The sequence below is a fragment of the Babylonia areolata genome, chromosome 4 (genome assembly GCF_041734735.1).
Source record: "Babylonia areolata isolate BAREFJ2019XMU chromosome 4, ASM4173473v1, whole genome shotgun sequence".
Lineage (NCBI taxonomy): Eukaryota > Metazoa > Mollusca > Gastropoda > Neogastropoda > Buccinidae > Babylonia > Babylonia areolata.
The window spans coordinates 45,848,563-45,863,657 of record NC_134879.1 but is presented as its reverse complement, the minus strand read 5'-3'; the positions used below and the strand labels follow the sequence as shown (position 1 = coordinate 45,863,657).

At 43.1% G+C, this 15,095-nt stretch overlaps 1 protein-coding gene across 1 annotated transcript in view; it reads left to right on the top strand.

The window, feature by feature from the left end:
• The window catches only part of LOC143281468 (protocadherin-16-like), a 120,821-nt gene that overhangs the window by 43,679 nt on the left and 62,047 nt on the right, over positions 1 to 15,095 (top strand). Inside the window, exons 23-31 of the mRNA XM_076586679.1 lie at positions 306 to 490; positions 1,408 to 1,620; positions 2,335 to 2,496; positions 3,999 to 4,166; positions 5,929 to 6,087; positions 7,357 to 7,491; positions 8,208 to 8,400; positions 10,549 to 10,778; positions 14,106 to 14,363. Of these exons, the coding sequence (XP_076442794.1) occupies positions 306 to 490; positions 1,408 to 1,620; positions 2,335 to 2,496; positions 3,999 to 4,166; positions 5,929 to 6,087; positions 7,357 to 7,491; positions 8,208 to 8,400; positions 10,549 to 10,778; positions 14,106 to 14,363 (1,703 nt within the window). The remainder of the gene's footprint in view (positions 1 to 305; positions 491 to 1,407; positions 1,621 to 2,334; positions 2,497 to 3,998; positions 4,167 to 5,928; positions 6,088 to 7,356; positions 7,492 to 8,207; positions 8,401 to 10,548; positions 10,779 to 14,105; positions 14,364 to 15,095) is intronic.

The window sequence follows — 15,095 nt, the reverse complement described above, 5'->3', positions numbered from 1 at the left end:
TGCGTGTGTGTGCGTGCACGCGTTTGTGCATGTGAATCCGCGTGTGTGTGTGTGCGCGTGTGTGCCTGTGTGTGTGTGTTGAACGATTCTCATGTGACTGTCTTCACATGCACCGCATATTCTTTATGAAGCATTGCAACAGGATGATAAATAAAACCAAGCCGTAAAACGATATTTCAATATTTACAAAAACTAGATACTTTGTTGGGCGGGTGGACAGTGGGTAGACAGATAGATAGATAGACAGAGAAACAGACAGACAGAAATGCAAGGTCTCTTGTAAGCTAAATTCCAATCTGTACAAGGTTCCATCATGGCGGACGATGACGATATCCTGGATGCTGTGACCTTCACCTTACTGAACGGAAGTGACGTGTTTTCCATCGAGAACGGGGACAAGTTAATGACGAAACAGAAACTGAACTACGAAGAGAACCAGTCTTTCGTTCTGGCGGTCAGGGCTTCGGACAATGGCCAGCCACCGGCTACTGTAAGCGATCAAACATTGTTTTCAGTATGCATAAATTGTGTGCGTGTGTACACGTTGTTCGGTTTCAAGCCGGGATCCGTGAAATCCCCTCCCCTAATCCTGACACTTACCTGCTGTGTGTGTGTGTGTGTGTGTGTGTGTGTGTGTGTGTGTGTGTGTGTGTGTGTAAAATAGATATTACAGTCTTCGTCTGTGTCAATCTTTCATTACCATACAGAAAGTTTGTAACAAAGAAGAGCCGTTAAATCAAGAATCGTTAAATAATCCTGCTGAAAATTATTGTTTCTTCAAAATATGAAGGAAGTGTAAATGTGTCTGAACAATACAGACACTCGGACCCCCTGTACGCCTGCATACCTACCAACGACCCTGATTCCTGCACCAACACACAACTAGTCTGAGACGTTTGCATTTGTGACAAAACCACATGGGTTACTGCCTTTCTTTCTTTCATTGATTATTTTTGTTAACCTGTGTAGACGGACACATGGTTCGAGGCGTTTGCATCAGTGATGAAGCTGCATGGGTTTCCTTCTTTCTTTCTTTCTTTCTTTTTCATTTATTTGTTTATTTGTTTGTCTATTTATTATTTTTGTTAACCTGTGTAGACGGACACACAGTTTAAGATGTTTGCATGAGTGACGAAACCACATGGGCTTCTTTCTTTATCTTAAAAAAAAAAATCATTTGTTTGTTTATTTATTGATTATTGATTGATTGATTTATCTATTTATTTATTATTTTTGTTAACCTCTGTAGACGGACACACAGGTTGAGACGTTTACGTTAGTGACGAAACCACATGGGTTTCTTTCTTTCTTTCTTGTAATTAGTTAATTAATTAATTAATTAATTAATTATTCATTCATTCATTCATTCATTCATTCATTCATTCATTCTTTTCTCAACCTGTGCAGACGGACGGGGTGATTACGGTGGTGACAGAGGACGAGGCCGAGCCGCCCGTGTTCCTGGTGCCGACTGTGATGTGGGCGGTGGAGAACGAACCAGCGGGCAGCGTGGTGGGATCTGTGCTCGTCCGTGACCCTGACCTTGGCGATCACCTGGACGTCGTGCTGCACGAGTCCACACAGTCCTTCGTCCTCGGCGACCCGGCCTGCAGCAACAGCGTAAGCGTGTAATCTACCTATGGTGGTCGTTCAGCAATATTCGCCGGTGCTGGTTCTCTAATTCTGGGTGTTTCCTTCCTTCGGAATCGAAAGTTGAGCTTACTTGTATGTTTCAGTGGATTGCACTTCCTTCTTCGGTAAAAGTGATACAGGAAAGTCCTGGGTTGGATAGGCTGTGAGCCAGCTTTCTCGTCTGAAGCGTGTAAGCGTGAAACTATTGCTGTCAACTGACAGTGTTAGTGTGTAACACATTACTGCCAGGAGACAGTGTCAGTGTATAATGTATTACTGCCATGAAGCAATGTCAGTGTAACACATTAGGCCTCCTGCCATGGAACAATGTAAACTTCTAATATAAAACTGCTTAGAATAACCAAAGCCTTAGTTTTTGTCAGTACAAGATGGAACAGAAGTGGATACTCAGCAGCATTTATCTCCTAATCAGTAGAGCATCTTTCCTCAATTTGATCAAAATCACCATTGATGAAGAAACAAAAAATTCTGTATAACTTGTCGTCACCCTCATCAATATCTTATTCTGTGGACACGGCGCTTGTTCTTCATCGGAGGCCTGTTGAACGTGCTGTTCTCCGACATTGGTATTGACTTTTCATCTTTTGTTTAAGGCACAGGAAGGTTTTATACCTTCTGTTCAAGGCATAGGAAACTGAGTCCCATTGTCTGAGCTGACTTTCGCTCCTTGGTTTTCAGCAGGAGTCCGGTGTGACGTGCAATGTGACGCTGATGACGTCAGCGGTGCTGGAGTTCGAGACGGAGAACAAGTATGAGCTGGACTTGACGGCGCGAGACGGGCAAGGTCACTCCGTCGTCAAAGTCATCAGCGTCCTCGTCAATGACACCAACGATCCGCCCACAGTGAGTGAACCCATTGCTTTTTTGTTTCTTTTTCTGTTTATCTGTTTGTTAGAATTGTGATTGGTCATTAATTGATTAATCGGTTTAACAATTAATTATCATTATTCTTTTCTTCCTCTTCTTCTTTGTTCGTGGTCTGCAACTCCCACGTTCACTTGTATGTACATCAGTGGGCTTTTACGTGTATAATAATAATAATAATAATGATGGTATTTATATAGCGCTGAATCTTGTGCAGAGACAAATCAAAGCGCTTTCGCACCAGTCATTCACACGCATGCATAACTCTAAAACTGTAGAAACTAAAGACAAGGAAGGGCAGGTAAGAGATGCTATTTTGGGAAGAGGTGGGTTTTAAGGCCAGACTTGAAAGAACTGAGTGTGGAGACTTGACGAAGCGAAAGAGGAAGTTCATTCCAATCGCAAGGTCCAGAGACAGAGAAAGAACGGCGGCCAACAGTCGAGCGTTTGAATCTGGGTATGCGTAAACAGTGGATCCAAAGCTGATCGTAGTGCGCGAGATGGAGTGTCGAGGTGAAGGCAGCCGCAGAGATAGAAAGGGGCAGTTTTGTGAATGCATCTATAACATAGAGTGCTGATCTTGTACTTTATTCGGTGTGAGACACGGAGCCAGTGGAGATGTTGCAAAAGAGGAGTGATGTGCTCAGATTTTTTCTTTCTGAGGACGAGTCGTGCAGCAGAGTTTTGTATGCGCTGAAGGGACTGAATGGATGAAGCAGGCAAACCAGACCGGCCGTTTTAGCCTCGCCATGTATTAGCCTCGCCATGTAGGCAGCCATACTCCGTTTAGGGGGTAATTAATTCAAAATTCGCATTCATTCATTCATTCACACAGTGAGTTAGTTCACTGCTTTTTCTTTTCTTTTCTGTCTGCCTGTCTGTCTTTATTTTGTTTCTTTCTTCCTTCCTTCTTTCCTTCAGTCAGTCAGTTGGTTATTCGGTCATTCATTCATTACGTCTTTCTTTTGTGTAATGATTTTGGCATAATGGGCGACTTCGTACGGATTATAATCACAGTGAGTGAGGCATTTTCCCCCAGACAGCGTGGCATCACGGAAGTGATATATATATATATATATATATATATATATATATGTGTGTGTGTGTGTGTGTGTGTGTGTGTGTGTGTGTGTGTGTGTGTGTGTGTGTGTGTGTTTCTCTCTCTCTCTCTCTCTGTAATACATGCATGCACTGCTCTCTCTCTCTCTCTCTCTCTCTCTCTCTCTCTGAGTGACAAAAAGACGTGTGCAAGCGTGTACGTGCGTATACGTGTGTGTGTGTGTGTGTGTGTGTGTGTGTGTGTGTGTGTGTGTGTGTGTGTGTGTGTGCATCTAATACATGCATGCACTGCTCTCTCTCTCTCTCTCTGGCCGTCTCTCATTATATATAATTATGTATGTTTGTGAATGTGTTTTTTTTGTGTGTGTGTGTGTGTGTGTGTGTGTGTGTGTGTGTGTGCGTGCGTGCGTGCGTGCGTGCAGGACGTGCTGGTGGGAGGGATAGCGGTGGAAGAGGTGAGGGTGGCGGAGGGAAGTGAGGGAGAACAATGGCGGTTGGAAGTGGTGGAGGAGGATGCAGGGCAAGACCACGAGATCTCCATCGCCTCTCAGGACGGCGATCATCTCACGCTTGAAGGAAGCCTGTTGAAGGTGTGTGGTGTTTGGGCTGTCCGTCACGTCTGTCCTGTCTTTTGGCCTTTCGGTTGTCTGGTTCGTCTCTGTTCGTCTGTTCTTCTGTCTTTGTTGTTGTGTATGGGGATGTGTGTGTGTGTGTGTGTGTGTGTGTGTGTGTGTGTGTGTGTGTGTGTGTGTTAGTGTTAGTGTGTGTGTATGTGTGTGTTTGTGTGTGTGTGTGTGTGTGTGTGTTGTGTGTGTGTGTGTGTGTGTGTGTGTGTGTGTGTGTGTGTGTGTGTGTGTGTGTGTGTGTGTGTGTGTGTGTGTGTGTGTGTGAGAGAGAGAGAGAGAGAGAGAGAAGGAAGATGAAGTCTTTATTTTGTAGGATGATACATAATTAATGATATTACTTAAGCACTGGTTTTTTTTGTTAAATTTTTATTTCCAGTCCTCGCGCTTTGAAGGGAAACCACAGCTAAAAACATTACACGCCAGTCTGTATGTCTCCGTAAGGAAGCAGTGACGGTCGTGCATTGTACGTTCAGTAGATGGTGTCCTGACAATTTGAATCAGATATTGAAGTTCTTTGAAATGTTTCATGATTGTTTTGATTAACGAATGACATTCAAGATGCTTCTAATTGCTGACATTTACAATAGATGCGGTGTTGTGAAGGTAACCAATACATATGCTGACCATTTACAATAGAAGTGGTGTTGTGAAGGGAACACGTACATTTGCTGACCATTTACGATAGAAGCTGTGTTTTGAAGGTAACCAGTACATATGTTGACCATTTACAATAGCTGTGTTGTAAAGGTAACCAATGCATATGCTAACCATTTACAATAGCTGTGTTGTAAAGGTAACCAGTACATATGCTGACCGTTTACAATAGCTGTGTTGTGAAGGTAACCAATACATATGCTGACCATTTACAATAGGTGTGTTGTAAAGGTAACCAATACATATGATGACCGTTTACAATAGCTGTGTTTTGAAGGTAACCAGTACATATGTTGACCATTTACAATAGCTGTGTTGTAAAGGTAACCAATGCATATGCTAACCATTTACAATAGCTGTGTTGTAAAGGTAACCAATACATATGCTGACAGTTTACAATAGCTGTGTTTTGAATGTAACCAATACATATGCTGACCATTTACAATAGGTGTGTTGTAAAGGTAACCAATACATATGATGACCGTTTACAATAGCTGTGTTTTGAAGGTAACCAATACATATGATGACCATTTATAATAGCTGTGTTGTAAAGGTAACCAATACATATGCTGACCATTTACAATAGGTGTGTTGTAAAGGTAACCAATACATATGATGACCGTTTACAATAGCTGTGTTTTGAAGGTAACCAATACATATGATGACCATTTATAATAGAAGTGGTGTTGTGAAAGTAACCAGTACATATGCTGACCATTTATAATAGAAGTGGTGTTGTGAAAGTAACCAGTACATATACTGACCATTTACAATGGCTGTGTTTTGAAGGTAACCAGTACATGTGCCGGCCATTTACAATTGAAGCTGTGTTTTGAAGGTAACCAATACATATGCTGACATACATATGCTGTAATGAAAGTAACCAGTACATATGCTGAGCATTTACAATGACTGTGTTGTGAAGGTAACCAGTACATATGCTGACCAAAATTTACGACAGAAGCTGTGTTTTGAAGGTAACTAATACATATGCCGACCATTTACAATAGCTGTGTTTTGAAGGTAACGGTACCTATGCTGACCATTTACAATAGAACCGGGTGTTGTGAAGGTAACCAGTGCCTACGACTTCGAAACGGAGAGTGAGGGCTTTGTGGTGTTGAGTGTGGAAGACTCGGGTGTCCCACCCCGTACCTTGATCAAGTCCATCACCATTGTTGTGGAGGACGTCAACGAAACCCCGTCTGGCCTCACTCTTTCTGCTTACAAGGTGTGTGTGTGTGTGTAGGAAGGAAGGAATTTTTTGTTTAATGTCCCGTCACACATATCGGTGATTGAAGACATTTTGTAAAAGTATTTATGAATACATCTGAGTATTATCGGTTAGAAGGGGTGGGAGATGTGGATGAATGGAGGGATTGGGGGAAACTGGGCAAATGAGGGTAAAAATGTGGGTGAAATTTGAAAGAAAAACAAAACAAACAAACAAACAAACCAACCAAAAAAAAAACACCCTCTAAATACAGTTACAGGAAATTACTTAAAGGACTTCGAAAAAGAGAAGTCGTTAAACTGACAAGCGAAACAACTGATAATGAATGCAAAAAGTCAAAAACATCAACGTGTGTGTGTGTGTGTGTGTGTGTGTGTGTGTGTGTGTGTGTGTGTTGTGTTGTGTTGTGTTGTGTTGTGTTGTGTGGTGGTGGTGGTGGTTGTGTGTGTGTGTGTGTGTGTGTGCGGTGGGGTGGAGTGGGGTGGGATGGGGTGGTGTGTGTGTGTGTGTTGTGTTGTGTTGTGTTGTGTTGTGTGGTGGTGGTGGTGGTTGTGTGTGTGTGTGTGTGTGTGCGGTGGGGTGGAGTGGGGTGGGATGGGGTGGTGTGTGTGTGTGTGTGTGTGTGTGTGTGTGTGGTGTAGTGGTGTGTGTGTGTGTGTGTGTGTGTGTGTGTGTGTGTGTGTGTGTAGTTTGGTGTGTGTGTGTGTGTGTTTGTGTGTGTGTGTGTGTGTGTGTGTGTGTGTGTGTGTTGTGTTGTGGTGTGGTGTGGTGTGGTGTGGTGGTGGTGGTGGTTGTGTGTGTGTGTGTGTGTGTGTGTGTGTGTGTGTGTGTGTGTGTGTGTGTTTTCTGAAAGTTTTTTTTCTCAGAGTGTGTGCGAGGAGGGTATTTTGTGAAAGTGTCATCATACCCCAAGTTTTTGTGAGACGACGGAAAAACAGTACTCATATGTTCTCGGAAAGCGCATCTTCATGCTATGATGTACAAACTCAAATGCAGTCCATATTTTGCTTGTGAAATCGTTACATATGTCTCTTTTCTTTTCAAGCTGATGTTTCTCATGGCAGATTGAAATTATTCTGAACAAGGAGAATGCGATTAGCTGCTTCATTCATTTGTTTCTTAAAGCGGGCAGGGAATCAAATAATAAAGTCTTGTCTAAGCTATGTATCCCAAACAATCAAAGCGTAGCAGTAAAATAATTATCAACACTAAGTTATTTATACTGCATTGATGTAACAGTTGTGAACGCCGTGTGTGTTTGCGAAGGTGTCGGAGAACAGTCGTGGTGGCACAGTGGTAGGACAGCTGCTGGCGAGTGATCCGGACGGCGATCAGTCTTTGACCTTCTTTCTGCAGGATGACGCTGGGCAGAGGTTTGAAATCGACGGAGACAAACTTGTGGTGTGTTTTCTTCTGCTTTAATATTGTTGTTAAAATGATACTAGTATATCATTTCTATCTTGCTTTCAAACCTCTCAAAGCGCTTTACTGTAATACGTCAGTCAGACACAAAGCATACACGAACACACACACACACACACACACACACACACACACACACACACACACACACGCGCGCGCGTGGTCTGTATCTTATGGTGTGCTTTCATCACTCGTTCACACAGGTGAAGATCACCCAAACATTTATCTCTCTGTGACTTGCAGCCTCTTTGTCTCTGGTTTTCTGTGTTTGTCTGTCTTTCCCTCCCCATCTGTGTCTCTGTCTCTCCCCTTTCTTCTCGTGTCCACATTTTTTACTATCTTTCTCCACATCTCTTGTATGTTGTACCTACTTGTCTGTCCCTGGTCGCTAAGAGGCTTGTGTTTAAGGATTCGCGGTGACGTGTAGGCCATACACCTCGCTAATTCTTTGTCTGTCTCCGGATATACTCTTGCAGTTCTCTGTCAACCTGTACTCAGTGTCACGAAGCTTCACATTTCATGTAAATGACTTTCCAATGCAGTTTACAGTTATATGAAAAGTTTCTTGTCGTTTGATTAAGGCAGTTCCGTCAAGAAAGTAACATTGCGAAATAGAAATGCAAAATAACCATAGACATGTTGTAACTGGATTAAGTAACAGAATTACGCGCGCTACACCTTTTACAATGTTAAAGGTAAAAGACAACGGAGAGTGTGGGGGAAACGCCCAGCCACCCTGTCGTCTGAACTTCGAGAAAGAGGTCACACACAAGGTCACGGTCATGGTCACCGACAGCGGCTTCCCGCCCAAACACGCTACGTTTGACCTTGACATTGAGGTCACGGACTCGAATGACCCTCCACATGACATTCAGCTGAGTGGTAAGCGCGTTGTGGAGGATACTTAGAAATTATTACACTTTAAAGAATGCACATAACGCTCACAAATAAATGAAATAAAGACAAACGTTTGCATACTGTCATTTCATAATGTATATTGTATTTAATTGTTGTAGCTTAAGAAAAGAATGAATTTAGTTACCTTGATATTAAAAAAATGAATTATTTTAGGACGCAGTTAACACCAGCCACGTTAACACAAGGCTGTGGATAATCCACAAAAACACATACACATTACTAATAGCCGCCACACCACGCCCTCACTAAAATAAATGCGGGGAAAACTTGTGGCTTTGACGGAATATGAACACCCAGTTCGTGCAAGTTGATTGTTCGTTTTTCAAGGTATCAAGTTGATATCAGGGCAGGTGTTTGACGCTTGTTGCACTGGCTATTAGGCAACGAAGAGGCCGGGTTTCTTTCTTGTTTGTATCTTCTTCTTCTTCTTCTGCGTTCGTGGGCTTCAACTCCCACGTTCACTCGTATATACGCGAGTGGGCTTTTTACGTGTATGACCGTTTTTACCCCGCCATGTAGGCAGCCATACTCCGCTTTCGGGGGTGTGCATGCTGGGTATGTTCTTGTTTCCATAACCCACCGAACGCTGACATGGATTACAGGATCTTTAACGTGCGTATTTGATCTTATGCTTGCGTATACACACGAAGGGGGTTCAGGCACTGGCAGGTCTACACATATGTTGACCTGGGAGATCGTAAAAATCTCCACCCTTTACCCACCAGGCGCCGTCACCGTGATTCGAACCCGGGACCCTCAGATCGAAAGTCCAACGCTTTAACCATTCGGCTATGGCGCCCGTCGTTTGTATCGATTTTCATGTCTAATTTGTCCACCCTACCTGTTGTTTATGTTTTGTTGCTTTGTCGTACATATTCATCTTGCTTTTCTCTCGATTTCGTCAGGCCGTTCGTTGTGTCTGTACCAAAAGAAAGATGCTTCGGACTTTTCCTTTTGTGAATGGAGCAGGAAGCGAATGAAGTCAATGCTCTCGAAACTGATCCATTGAAATCTTTCACAATAAACAAATAACCTGTAAATAAAATTACGGAAATACTGTAACTATCGAGATAAGTTGTTTGAATATTCATTTATTTATTTACTTCTTTACCTCCTATCCTAATCTTGCTTGTATAATCCACTATCCTTAGTGACAACTGATGGGATGGTATCGGAAAAGACAAATTTGATTACATGACTTATTTTTAATTGTCTTTATATGTAATACCATGGATATATGCAGTATTTTTATTTCAAACGGATACTAATTTTCATCTTCTCATTCAGTGACTTACTAATTTTTCTGTTATTCCGAATAGGCAACGGCCACGTATATTCATTTCAAACGGAAACTAATTCTATTTTTTCATTCAGTCGCTCACTGAATTACCTGTTACTTCGAACAGGTAACAGTCTTGAATATTAGGTTATTCTAAACGGATGCTTATCTCATTGACTTACTTGTGTAAACAAAGTGAGTCTATGTTTTAACCCGGTGTTCGGTTGTCTGTGTGTGTGTGTGTGTGTGTGTGTGTGTGTGTCTGTGTGTGTCTGTGTGTCCGTGGTAAACTTTAACATTGACATTTTCTCTGCAAATACTTTGTCAGTTGACACCAAATTAGGCATAAAAATATGAAAAATTCAGTTCTTTCCAGTCATCTTCTTTAAAACAATATTGCACCTCTGGGCTGGGCACAAAAAAAAAAAAAAAATGAAGCCTAATTATATGCAAACTGCATTTACTGTTATATTTATATTTTTTGTATTCTCTAAACTTGGCACTTTAATCTGATATTGTGACCCAACAACAAGAGCAGTCATTATTATCATTTTTTGTTCAAACAGGAACATATTTTGCTAAGCATGGAAGTTTTATTTATTTTGCAAACGTTTTGGTGGAGATAGTAAAAAAAAGGGAAATTACTCTGTAATTAATGCTAGGGGACTTAATTCGCTTTAAACTGATCTTTCTCGTCTTAAACATTACATTTTGAAATTATACACAATACATAAAAAGCTTGGATTTTTTAAAAAGTGTATCACAAGTGAGTCTTGAAGGCCTTGCCTCTCTTGTTTTCTCATTCCATCGTTCACTGAATTACCTGAGGCTGTGAACAGGCAGCAGTGTGGGAGAGGTGACGAAGACGGACACACCTGTGGGAAAACTGACTGTCGTTGATGAAGACACGGAGCAGGTGCACACCTTCACCCTCCTCGACGATGCAGGTGGAATGTTCAAGGTGACTCCTGATGGCACCGTTGTCAAGGCGACGGATGAGCGTCTGGACGTGAGGCAGGTGTACAGCATCGAGGTCAAGGCCACAGACAGCGGGTCGCCTCAGGCCGAGGTTAGCTGCTTCTTCTTCTTATTGGTCCATTGTCTGTTCACGACAAAGTGGTTTTAAATATGAACGCGTTCATTCTTTTGCACACACATACACAGGAGGAGGAATTTTGGCCCAGTGGTAACGCGTCCGCCTAGGACGAGAAAGAATCTGAGCGTACTGGTTCGAATCCCACAGTCGCCAGTATTTTCTCCCCTTCCACCAGACCTTGAGCGGTGGTCTGGATATTAATCGTCCGGATGAAACGATAAACCGAGATCCCGTGTGCAGCATGCACTTAGCGCACCAAGTAAAAGAACCCGCAGGCAACAAAAGGGTTGTCCCTGACAAAATTCTGTAGAAAAATCCACTTCAATAAAAAACAACAACAATTAAAACTGCAAGCAGAGAAAAAAACACAAAGACAGGTTGGCGCTCTCAGTTTAGTGACGCACTCTCCCTGGGGAGAGCAACCCGAATTTCACAGAGAGAAATCTGTTGTGACAAAAGAGTAATACGATACAATACAATTTTGTCTATGTCCTGTCACACATGCAGGTGATTGTAGACATAGTATTGATCTTTTCATTGGAATGTTGTTTAAGTTTCAGTTTCAGTGTCAGTAACTCAAGGAGGCGTCACTGCGTTCGGACAAATCCATATACGCTACACCACATCTGCCAAGCAGATGCCTGACTAGCAGCGTAACCCAACGCGCTTAGTCAGGCCTTGAGAAAAAAAAAGGTGAATGAATAATAGATAAGCTTACAAAAATAAATAAATAAATAAATAAATAATAATTATGAAACTGAAACTGTTGTTTTAAAGGTAGCAGAGTAGAGGGAGGGTGCTGAATGGTGAGTTGGGGGGTGGGGGGGCAGGGGGTGGGGGCGGTGGGCGGGGTGGGGGCACGGAGATGGAGGGTGTCGCGGGGACTTTATACATTCAAATGTTTTCATCTTTTCACATGCCTGTGCTTTCATTTTTTGTTGAGTGAGTGTGTCTTAGTGCGTGAATTAGTCTCCCGAATTGCACGTGTGGTTGAATGTGTTCTCGTTGTCAAGCGGCGGGGTTTCTTTCCCCCGTATGTTTGGGAGAGGCAGAGGAGCTGTCGGGCAGGTGGCACCTAGTTGGATGCCCAGTTCAGTGGAGCCGGAGTCTGGGCCCCCAAGTTATGTAAACACTCATGTGTTTGAGGTCTCTGTGACCCGAGTTTGGGTTGCTGTTTTTATATGTAACCACGAGGGGAAGAACAAGTACTTCATGTCTCTGTTCGTTTCTCCCTCCCCCAGTCTGCTGGCTGTTCCCACTCCCGGTTGGGCGAGGTGTGTTTCCGGTGAGAGAAGGACGCAGGGCTGCCGTCAACTGTGAACTCCCTAAGTTTCCCCTTTGTTCACCTTTTCCGTCTGTCCGAGTCCCCCTTCCCCAGTCTGCCGGTGGTTCTCACTCCCTGTGTCTGCGTTGCCATGTGTCGTAGAGTGCGTGCACAGCCGGTTTTGACTAGATCACGCCCCTTAGAGAGGCCACTGTGGCGCCGTCTTCGGTGATCTCCTGTTCTGTTAACGGTTTACAGTTGGCCGGGTTTTCTCTTGGGAGTTTTCCTTCTCTTGGAAGAACTGCCTGCTGAGGCTAACGGAATCCATCTGCCCGGATTTTTCCTCAGGGTTGACTCCCGAAGCCTTTCCTATGAGTGGGTATGGCCGCAAGGCAGCGGAGGTTTGAAATCAGAGTTTTCCTTCTCTTAGATGAGCTGTCTTCCCAGACTGATGAGCCCCATCTACCCAAAGCACTGGTTTTCAGGCGCCAGGTAACCCGCCTTTGCCCCTTCTCCTATCAGTAGTAGCAGTTCCGCCGGGCTTATATCTAAGCCACACGAGCAGGCTAGGAGCTGGACTTAGTTGTCAGAGGCTGTTTGGAGACGCACGCCGTGAGGGGCGTTTTATAGACAATGGGAGCTTGTCCCCATTGCCACCCCTCGGCTATGACAACCTTGGGACCTCTCACTCCCTGTTCAGTGAGACATAACTCCGTTGGAAGGTAGACGCAGAGCTGTCATCGTCTGGCAAGACCCCAAATTGCCCCTTGTTACCCGTTTCTCGCCATCCACAGTCCCACCCCTTTTGCCTTCTGCCAAGGTGTAGTCAAGGTTGTCTGAGGAATCAGACAGAGACGGCAGTGGTGTTTTTGTTGGTGTTGTCGTTTTGTGTGTGTTTGTGGGCGTTTATTGCTTTCACATCGAACTTCGTTCCCTTTTCAATAGTTTTTCTTTGTATTAGCATAATATATTGAAATAAAACTTACCATTTTCATTCCCTAGTTCCTAATGTCCTCTGTGTGAGAGGATAGGCACTTTCTTAAAAAGTAGGACGCCACAGAGGGTGGAAGCAAAGATGAATATTTGAAATAAATATTCAAGCACTATTACAAATAAACGCTTAACGGACTAAGTAAAAGATTAGTCGTTAATCTAACAAGAGAAAACGATTGATAAAGAACACAGAAAGTCAAAAACATCATTGTTCCCAGTGACTTGTGATGACACACTTTCGTGCTCACACATACACACTCATTCGTGCAATGGACGTGGAAAATGGAGTGAGTGGGCGTGGGGAGGGAAGGGGAAGGGGGTAGGTTTTAGGTTAGGCGTCATGATTGGCCCGGGGTGGATTGGTGTTGAACTGTAGTTGGTGGCGTTGTATGTTTCGCGCATTTGGATCTGTCGGTGTGTGTGTGTGGGGGGGGAGGGGGGGAGGGGTTGTGTGGGTGGTAGTGTGTGTTTGTTTGAGAGATAGAGATAGATAGATAGATAGATAGATAGAGAGAGAGAGAGAGAGAGAGAGAGAGAGAGTGTGTGTGTTTGTGTACGTGTGTTCTCTGTGTGTGTGACGGTTTTATTTTCTGTCATGATTATATGACAAGTTGCGAAAACAAACAAGCGGCCTCAGATTCGCCAACCATTCTTTCTGTCTTTACTTTCATTCCTCCTTTATTTTCCTTTTTTTTCCTGCACACGATGATTAACAAAATATGAACTGTGTATATGCGAACTACATTTTAATGACATGTATACAGGATTTTTATCTTTGAAGAATGCCGTTACGGCCTTATCCAGTAGTGTAGAAACCAACATACCCGTACATAGATACACACATGTAACCCCAAAACATTCGTAGGACACGTACGTTTAAAGATTTCATGAAACCTCTAAGAAGTTAAGTGATTTCGTGAAATCCATGATGGCAACAATGGTTACATGAAATAGATAAAACTTTGACTGTTTTAATAAAATTACTGGTTTCACAATCTTACCGTAAAATACACACCAACGGAACAACACATGTCCGTACACAGGTACAGAAGACGTTCTACCTGAGCGTGTCGGGAGTCAGCGAAGCCCCAGGCATCCCCACCCTGGCACCCAGAGACCCAACCACTCTCCTGGCAGGTGCTTCTAGCACCTTGCAGGTGCCAGAGAACGTGGCTGAAGGTAGAACTGTGGCGGTGCTGACTTCTGTGGACAAGGACCCGGACTCTTCCTTGGCCTTCGCATTGCTGGAGGACGGCGGTGGACATTTCGTGCTGGGGGGAGAGGCAGAGTGTGAGGCGAAGGTAAAATTTCCTCGTGATTTTTCTTTGACGTTGATCATTTTATCTTTTGGCAAGGGGGAAAATGCATTAACTGAAAAAAAACAACAACAACAACAACAACACGTGGTTAGAAGTAGAAACAAAATGACCAGTGCAAGATCCAAGATTCCTTTCACCCCTTTAGGGGTATGGAGGAATATACTGCTTAACTGAACTACATCAACAACAATCATATGGAGGAATATACTGCTTAACTGAACTACATCAACAACAATCATATGGAGGAATATACTGCTTAACTGAACTACATCAACAACAATCATATGGAGGAATATACTGCTTAACTGAACTACATCAACAACAATCATATGGAGGAATATACTGCTTAACTGAACTGCATCAACAACAATCATATGGAGGAATATACTGCTTAACTGAACTGCATCAACAACAATCATATGGAGGAGTATACTGCTTAACTGAACTGCATCAACAACAATCATATGGAGGAATACACTGCTTAACTGAACTGCATCAACAACAATCATATGGAGGAATATACTTCTTAACTGAACTGCATCAACAACAATCATATGGAGGAATATACTGCTTAACTGAACTGCATCAACAACAATCATATGGAGGAATATACTTCTTAACTGAACTGCATCAACAACAATCATATGGAGGAATATACTGCTTAACTGAACTGCATCAACAACAATCATATGGAGGAATATACTGCTTAACTGA